This window comes from Arachis stenosperma, chromosome 7 (assembly GCF_014773155.1).
Source record: "Arachis stenosperma cultivar V10309 chromosome 7, arast.V10309.gnm1.PFL2, whole genome shotgun sequence".
In the NCBI taxonomy this organism is placed as follows: domain Eukaryota; kingdom Viridiplantae; phylum Streptophyta; class Magnoliopsida; order Fabales; family Fabaceae; genus Arachis; species Arachis stenosperma.
This window is the reverse complement of record NC_080383.1, coordinates 83729371-83738777: the sequence shown is the minus strand read 5'-3', so window position 1 is coordinate 83738777 and position 9407 is coordinate 83729371. Positions and strand designations below refer to the sequence as shown.

The 9407-nt window shown below is 34.3% G+C and overlaps 1 protein-coding gene across 1 annotated transcript; it reads left to right on the top strand.

The window, feature by feature from the left end:
* The first annotated feature begins 644 nt into the window (after positions 1 to 644).
* Positions 645 to 5253, top strand: LOC130942137 (probable sugar phosphate/phosphate translocator At3g14410). The gene is made up of 8 exons (XM_057870833.1): positions 645 to 941; positions 1500 to 1607; positions 1686 to 1720; positions 2712 to 2824; positions 3050 to 3311; positions 3416 to 3684; positions 4415 to 4579; positions 4659 to 5253. The coding sequence occupies exons 1-7, from the start codon at positions 852 to 854 to the stop codon at positions 4552 to 4554; spliced, it is 1017 nt and encodes a 338-aa protein (XP_057726816.1). The 5' UTR covers positions 645 to 851; the 3' UTR covers positions 4555 to 4579; positions 4659 to 5253.
* The last annotated feature ends 4154 nt before the right edge of the window (positions 5254 to 9407 follow it).

Here is a 9407-nt window from a genome sequence, read left to right as displayed (position 1 = left end):
CAAATCTTCTAGCGATTCTTCTCCAGTAGTGGTTTTCGCAGAGAACGTGACTGAAATTTGAGTGATTTTGAAAGAGATTCGAAGAGAATGAGCGGTTTTGTGTTGAGGAAGAAGTACCCTTTTTTTTTATAATGAGCGCGAAGGGTTTTCGAGCGCGTGTTTTCACTCGTCATTAATGTGCGTGACTTTATTTAGACTTGGGTTAACTTGGTTACATGGTTACATGGATGTGTAGCGCGTTCGTTTTACATAAGTATATAAGAATTAAGACTCACCCCATACCATATCTAATGCGCACAAGAACCTTATCTGCATCTTTCCCTATCTGCTCACAATCCTACTTGATAACTGTGGGTAGGATGCATGTTGTCACCCTAAAAAAAGAGAGATATATAAAATAATGAAAATGTAGTTCTTATATTTATTGAGTTTAATTTTGATATATAAATTTTTTGGTAAAATTGTTTAATTATATATTTTTATGATTATTTATATAATTAATATAAAAGAGAATTATTTATATTCGTATAACATTGTATAATTACAGGTACGTGTTATTATTTTAGATTCTCAAGTATATTAAAATTAAATTTTATATTTATATTAAAAAATAAAGAAAAACCTGTAAAGCGTTCAAAGCCCAAAGTTCTCATATTTCGTCCTTCTCTCACCGTCGTCGTCTTCCCTTTCCCAGACCCATACCTTCAAAATTGGATAGTCCGAACCCGACCCATTTCACTGCTTGGGTTTCAGATTCAGATTTGAGAAAAAGAAAAGTCAACACTGAAGATTGAAGAAGAAGGAAGCTCAAACAACAAATACGAAGCTTTGCGTGTGCTCTGCTTGCAACAATGGCGGATCCGAAGAAGGAAGGCTTCCTCACCTACGCTTATATTCTGCTCTACATTGCTCTTTCCAGCGGCCAGATCTTCTTCAACAAGGTTTCCTCACCGAAATCCCCAATTTAGAAACTCCTATCTATAATTACCAATGCACTTTTTGTTTCCCGAGAAAATTCAGGGAAATTTGACCTTATTGTTGATTTTGTTCTTGAGTAGGATTTATATCTGGATTCATTTTAATTTTTAATTAGGTTGAATTTTTGAGACGTGTGAAATTGATTGAAATTGGATATGCTGATAAGGTATTTGTGATATGTGATTTGAGATAGAGTTGTTGCATGTAAGTAAGTTCTATAGAACTTTTTCTTGGAATTTTTTCATGGTTTCTTTCGTTTGTTGTGTGAACTGCGGAACTGGAATAGCTAAGTATCTTGTGTCAGATTCTTGTTTTTTGGACTTTGTTGTCTTGTTTGGTTCGGTCACCTTTTGGAGTTATTGCTGAAAGTAAAGTTGAATGCATTATTGTCTACTTTTGCCTCCTAGATTTATTCTTGAAACTTAAGTTCTTGATGTTTGGCATGGTTTGTTGATTGACTTGAGAAAGGAATATGTAGCTGATGTTCTTTATATATATATATATTTTCTTTTAAATTGCAGTGGGTTTTGTCATCTAAGGAAATAAACTTCCCTTATCCCCTTGGGTTGACTCTACTTCATATGATCTTCTCCTCTGTTTTGTGTTTTGTATTAACCAAAGTTCTAAAGGTACGTATGTGTTTGTGTTTTGCATAATATTTATTTGATTAGCAATGAGTATGCACCCGATGAATATGTCTTTTGCAGATTATGAAGGTTGAGGAGGGAATGACTCATGAAATGTGAGTAAATAAATAAGCTCTCTGTAGATTGCATCCAATTTTCAAAATTGCATACATGGACGTTTTTGGTTTTGTCATTGTACCTCTGACCCTGACTATTTAGCAGCTGAAGATTTATAAGACTTTAACCAAAAGGATAATTCATAAAAGTGAGATCATAAGAGGTTTACTGATTAAGAAAGAATATTAGCAAAAAGTTTCTGTGTATGCCTCTGTGCCCTCTAGCTTGGATGAGTTATGTACTCAAGAACAGGAGTTGATAAAAAGGCAAAATCATAAAATATATCCTTTTAAGTGGTCTAATCCGATGATATTTGGAAAATGATTAATGAATATTTGAGTATAGAACAATCTAAGGATTTGATCTTAGTTTCAATTGTCTTCATTCTCTTTCTGCCATAATGTGTTTAAGATGAGTCCTATTTGGTCAGTGTCAAACCTGTACCAGCATTTCATAGTGTGTTGGTTGCATTGACAGTGGATGATCATAAATTAGTTAAATAGTACTAGTTTCCTCTGAGAATTAGTTAAACTTTCTTAATCACAATGAACAGTGTGTCGGTTGCATTAACAGTGAATGGGACATCAGAAAGGGCTTATGCGCCTTTCTTGTTTTGTTTTGTTTTGTTTTTATTTAAACTCCTTCAATTAAGATTATCGTGAAGATTATCTATATCTTACAATACATATATAATGTGGATATTTCAAAATGTCTGTATTAAGGAATCGAACCTAGCACCTTCAAGTTGTAACCCTTATATACATTCTTTAAACCCAAAATTATGATGGTTTTTGTGTTATTGTGTGATATATATGTTAAAATTTTAACATTTTAGTTTAATAAATTAAATTAATATCCAAAAAGTAAAAATGCGGCCTAACAGGCACGATGTGGTGCTAGTTAACAGAAATGTGTTATGAGTTTGTAGTTGATTTCAGATACTTACGATATTGCCAGAATCCAGTATAATCATGTCTTTCATTATTTCAGATATGTTAGTTCAGTAATGCCAATTGGGGCTATGTTTGCAATGACTCTTTGGCTGGGGAATACTGCCTACCTGTATATTTCTGTTGCATTTGCACAAATGCTGAAGGCAATTAGTAAGTTGGTACTTGCCTGTTTGATATTCACAATAGCTAGGTATATCTTAAACCAAATGTTGTACCATATGAAAGTTTAATTGGTAATCAGATCTGTGTGGCTAATTAACTCGCCATAGACAGTATATAGTGATTGTATATGGGTTCTCAAGACATCAAGATTATTCTTTTCCTACAAGAAAACTAACTATATATTCCTTTGAATTGATTAAATGTAATGTACAGTGCCTGTAGCTGTTTTTGTGCTTGGAGTAGCTGTAGGACTTGAGACAATGAGCTGCAAAATGCTTTTGATCATGTCATTGATTAGTTTTGGTGTCCTAGTAGCTTCTTATGGAGAGATAAATATAAATTGGGTTGGAGTAGTTTACCAAATGGGAGGTGTTGTTGGTGAAGCTCTAAGACTTATTTTCATGGAGATTTTTGTTAAGAGAAAGGGTCTGAAGTTGAATCCTATATCAGTGATGTATTATGTTAGTCCGTGCAGGCAAGTGGTTTTCAGAATTTTATATTCTCTTGCACAATTTTCTTTACTAAACTTTGTATATTGTAAACTAATGCACGTGACAACAATTTTGGATTGTTTTGCAGTGCAATTTGTTTATTCCTTCCATGGATTTTTCTAGAGAAACCAAAGATGGATGAACATGGACCTTGGAACTTCCCTCCTGTTTTGCTTATCCTCAACTGCCTTTGTACTTTTGCTCTAAACTTATCAGTTTTCCTTGTTATTACACACACAAGTGCTTTAACCATTCGTGTTGCCGGAGTTGTCAAGGATTGGGTGGTTGTCTTAGTGTCTGCTCTGTTGTTTGCTGATACAAAGCTGACAATGATAAATTTGTTTGGTTACGGAATTGGTAAGTAACGGATCATCTTTGAGCTTCTAAATCTTCCTGTCATTTTGAATATAGTTCAAGTATTTCCTGTGACATTTCTTGCACATACACCATCCTGTGGTTACAATTTTCCTAGTTCAGGGCCAATTAATAACCCTGGAAGCCTGTGTGCATATTTAAATTTTCCTGAGTCCAGTACCTATTAATAACCTGTCAACAAGTGTAGACCTTCATTTTTGACATTGTTGGGTGCAAGTATAATATAAGATCAATTAATATTCAAGTTCAAAACAAAAAATGTTATTCGTACATTTAAACTGGGTCCACATCTACTCCAAATGATTTCCTAAGCTCCATACATAACCCTTACAAGATAGTTGAAGACTGATTGTAATATCAAATTCTAGTGCAAAAATTTCTTCTTGTTATCTCTTTTGACTGGGAGAAGGTGAGCATAAGGGTGATTTCCTATATTCTATATCATAATATTGTTTCTATTCATTTTTTATGAATTTATACTCACTGATGTTTGGAGTATCAACACAAGTAGTTGTCCTAGTTGATTCAAATGTTTGATTTTTATGATTGATATTTGACAGGTTGCTTGAAAAAAATTCAAAGACCACCAAAATTAAAATTTGAATTGTGCAACATAAAATTGTTATAATCCAATCGCTCATTAAGAAATTATGAATGTTGATATATGTTAAGAGAAAAGGAGCTGATTTCATAAATTGTAAATTTCATGCAGCCATCGCTGGGGTAGCTGCATACAATAATTACAAGTTAAAGAAAGAAGCTACACATGTGTCCCCAAATGATTCTCCGAATGCTTCTGAGCATGGTGAATCTTCCCATAGGCTAGAGTCACAGCCTTTAACAAGAAGATAAATAGCGTCTTGTACCAATGCCAGAGGTATGTATATAATGACTACGTTCATATTAGCTTTCTTCCCACAATTTTCATTTCTTATTTCTTTTCGTCTCTGGTCCAGTTGTTCATGCCCTTTCCTGAAGTTGATAAGAACATATAGTAGATAATGATACAATTCTCACAAAATGTCGCAAAGAAGCCACCAAACGTTAATGTAGTATTGAAAAGTGTAAGCAAGCATCATTACACAGCTGATCATAGAGCAAAGGAATCGATGTGCAGATGTAATATATATACTCACTTTTATCCTTTCAAATCACTTTTATCCTTTCAAATAGAGGAGCTAGGCCATAGCATTCGGATTTTGAGGAATTTTGAAGCCATTCAAAAAGATTATTTCTTTGAAGCAATTACCAGTTTCAATCTTCGCAGCTCATTATTTCAAGTTGAAATGAAAATTCCAAGATTAAAAGCCGAGGCATCCACCATTTATTATATTTGCACATGTGCTGGTAGTTGCCAATTGCCATGGTTTTATGCTAATTTTTTATGTTACAGAGATTAAACCTTGTAGAATTGTTTTGTTTGTTTGTAATGTACCTTAACATTATTCAACATAAGGAGACCAGATACAGAATTATAGAATAGATTGATTCAATGTTGGAGATCCTTGCACCACTGTAATCCTTTTTAATCTTGATGCTTTCAAATTTTAATGTTGTATGTCGTTGGTTCTTAGGGCTAGACATAAATGATTAGGTGTTACTCAGGGCCGAATGTTTCATCTTATGTCATGTCATTCAAGAATATCTGCTATTTGGTATCAATTTCTGATCGTTATCCACCACTATATGTATAATAATTTATAGCATGTGTTCCGAAGGGAAAAGAAGAACGGGAAGCGTTCAAACTCCAAAGAATAAATTTGAGACAATTTACTCTTCAAACCTTTTTCATCTCATTCCTTTTATTCCAAAACCTAAACTTTCAAACACACTTGCACTTGTAAGCTAGTTATGATGTCAGGCTCAGCATATTCAGTGTTTTATCTTTAGATGGAGATAGAGAATCATGGTATCTGTCCCTTTATCGAGAGATATTTGAAATATGAAATAAAAAACAATTTACGTTATCGATTTCGCTAATTATTTTTGATATTGCAATTAGATTTGTATAATACGCTGAAATGACATTTTAGATGTGTAATCTACATATATGAGTTTTATAACAGTGTCTACGGAAATCAACTGTTGAAGTTGAATCATTGATCAACGGCTGAGATCAGTTTAAGTTGAGACTACCGATTTTACTAATTTTAAAAACTTGTTCTATTTCAAATTGCTAGTTTTATTTTTATTTTTATTTTTTTTTCTACTTCAGATCGTTAGTCTCATTTTTATTTATTTTTTTGTCTTTTTTTAAAATTGTTAATCACGTTTTTTTGTGATATTAACAACCTTCATATCAGTATGTTACATCAAATTAGTATAATATCAATATATTACGCTCCTTCGTTTATAATATCCAAAAAGATTAGCCATGGATTTAGCTGAAATATATCTTAACAATGTTTGTTAAGAAAATAATCATTTATTTTTTAAGTTTTTGATCCATTAAAATATTTATAGATTTTTTTTTAAATAATTGTCACATTTTTAACGAATGTTTTAGAAACACTTGTATATAACGACCTCATAACGATAACCTTGTTAATTTGTTAATTATGTTCATAAAGACTTCCGAGCTATATTAAGCACACTATAGCATGGACCTGCCAAACGAGCGAGAATTTTAATTTTTTTTTACACTATTAGTAAAGATATTTATTGATAATGTTGTACAAATTCTATATGGTGAGAATTAATAAGGATGTCATATAGATATCACAAAAGGATCGATCATAGCATAATAAAACTAATTTCACATATTTTAGAAAGAAAATTCTTCGGTGCGAAAAAAAAAAAAAAAAAAGAGGCATGGGATGACGTTCCTGCGTGTCAAACGTGAGAGGGCAATGCGTGGAACTAGGGGTGTACAAGATCCAGTCCGACTCGAAAACCCAGCCCGAGCCCGAAGGAATTTGGAATTTGTTGGCCCGGACCAGAAGTGGCCCAGGACTGACCCAGAAAAAAATATGAAGTCAAGAGAAGGTATGAAACCGGGACCGGGCCATAACTCGGATCACCCGGCCCGGCCCGGTGGGAAGGGAGGATTAGTTTCTAATTTCCTAAGGGGTCTAGGGCACTCGCGTCTTCACTCTTCAGTCTTCACGTCACGCAAGCTTCACTGCATCCATGCCTCACTCCCCCTCTTCCACGCACCCTGACCCTGCCACAGTGCCACCCTCAGAGCTCAGTCCCCTCAGCCCTTCCCCTCAGGCCCTTCCCTTTCGTTTCTAGCCTTTCCGTCGCAGTCCATTGTCACACTCTTTCGGTCTTTCCTTCTCAGCCCTCTCTTTGTCTCTTAATAGCCACAATCACGGCGCCAGTAACCGATCTCCATCCTCGGCTCCCGGTGACGACGGCGACAACTGCAAATGGCGACGGAGCATCTTTGACCCTCAAGGCCTGAACGATGTCAGCGAGTCAGCGACCACTGCAAACGGCAACGAAGCATCTCTGACCCAGTGCACTGCTTCTGCTGCCGGTCTTCTTCTTCTCTTCTCTAGCCCTTACTCAAGTTCAGTTCAAGTAAATTCTTTTCGTTTTGAATTTCTAATTAGGGGATTGGTTAATGTAATTTCTGATTAAGGATTTGACTATTGAAAATTATGATTAGAAATTTAGGATATTGATTATTGGAATTTCTGATTAGTGTTTTGGTTAATATAATTTTTGTTAGTGTTTTGTTCTGATTTAGGGTATTGATTTGGATTAGGGATTAGTTAATATGATTCCTGTTAGTGTTTTGTTCTTTCTATTAGTGTTTTGTTCTGATTTAGTGTATTGATTTAGATTAGGAATTTGGTTAATATAATTCCTGACTTTCTGTTAGTGTTTTGTTCTTCCTATTAGTTTTTTGTTCTGATTTTGTGTATTGATTTGGATTAGGAATTTGGTTAATACAATTTCTGACTTCCTGTTAGTGTTTTGTTCTTCCTATTAGTGTTTTGTTCTGATTTTATGTATTGATTTGGATTAGGAATTTGGTTAATATGATTCCTGTTAGTGTTTTGTTCTTCCTATTAGTGTTTTATTCTGATTTTATTCTTCCTGTTAGTGTTTTGATTAAGTCGTTATTATTCTTCTTGTTATTGGAATTTCTGATTAAAAATTTCGATTATTAAAATTTATGATTTTGATAGAATAGAAAACACAGGAACATTGGTGTTGACTGAAAAATTATGTGTTCATTGTGTGTATTTGTTTTGTTTTCAGAAACTTTTATATATCAATTTAATTGAATATGTCAAATTACTATTAACCTCTAATGAAGATGCATCTGATTTTGTACCTTAAAATTAGAAGAAATTTCTAATTAAGTCTTGATTTTGTTTGTTTAGGATACGAACAATGGGAGGAGGAGATAATTGTGTTCCTCCACCAACCATCGAAGAGGACAAAACAATAGAAATTGAAGCTGAAAATGTTGCTGCTCCTACTCCTACTATTAATGCACCACAAGTAGATGAAGAAAACAAAGATGCAAACAATGAAGATCCAGAAGTTGTTTGAAAGGGAAAAAATCATATGTTTGGCAGCATTTTACTGCACTTCCGTTGACTGAGACAAAGTCACGGCATCAGGCTAAATGTAATCATTGCCAGAAAAAATACAGTTGTCACTCTACTAAACATGGAACGAATTCTCTAAATAAGCACTTGAAGAGTGCTCATAAGTGGATATTTACTAAAGTGGGAAAGCAGGGGACACTTCATGGTTATATGCCTAAAATTGATGAAGAAGGGGACTATGCAAAGCTTTTAAGGGTTATAGCTTGGAAGATTGTAAGAAGTCTATAGCTGAGTTCGTTGTATTTGATGAAATACCGTTTAAAGTTGTTGAAGGGATTGAGTTTCGCAAAATGTTAAATCGATTTGAGCCAAGATTTACAATCCCATCTAGGGTGACGGTCTGAAGAGATTGCTTTCAACTTTATTTAGATGAGAAGAAAAAGCTAAAAGAATGATTGGCAAAGTCATGTGCTCGGGTTTGCTTGACAATAGATTGTTGGACATCAAATCAGAATTATAGTTATATGAGCTTGACTGCACATTTCGTTGATGAAGAATGGAAGTTACAAAAGAGAATTATAAATTTATGCCAGATTGAGAACCACAAGGGTGATACAGTAGGAAGAGAAATTGAGAAATGCTTGAGAGAGTGTGGAATTGAAAAAGTCTTCACAATCACAGTAGATAATGCAACTTCGAATGATGGAGCTATTACTTACCTTCAAAGGAAATTAGGTGCAAGAGGTGGGTTGGTGTGTGGACGCAAAGTATATGCATGTGAGATGTTGCGCTCATGCTCTGAATTTGATAGTGAATGAAGGAATTAAAGAGCAACAAACTTCAATTGAAAGCATTAGAAATGCTGTCAGGTATGTTAGGTCCTCTCCTCAACGGACTAAAAAATTTAAAGTCCGCATTGAGGCTGAGTTGATTAAATCTAAAAGTCTTGTGTGCTTGGATGTTCCAACTAGGTGGAATTCTACCTATCTAATGTTGGAACATGCCGAGAAATTTGAAAAAGCTTTTGATAGACTTTATGATCAAGAACATGATTTTCTTAGATGGTTTGGAGAGGATAGTGGGGGAAAAAAGGAAAGTTGGTCCACCTACACCACTTGATTAGCAACATGTTAGATTATTCATTGAGTTTTTGATAATCGTTTATGAAATAGCTTTGAGTTTCTCTTCTTCCTTGCA

Excerpts from the sequence above, each read along its gene's own strand:
- LOC130942137 (XM_057870833.1), top strand. The coding sequence starts at position 852 with ATGGCGGATCCGAAGAAGGAAGGCTTCCTCACCTACGCTTATATTCTG. Across the intron at positions 1,721-2,711 it reads GAGGGAATGACTCATGAAAT|ATATGTTAGTTCAGTAATGC; the intron begins GTGAGTAAATAA and ends TCATTATTTCAG. Across the intron at positions 2,825-3,049 it reads ACAAATGCTGAAGGCAATTA|TGCCTGTAGCTGTTTTTGTG; the intron begins GTAAGTTGGTAC and ends TGTAATGTACAG.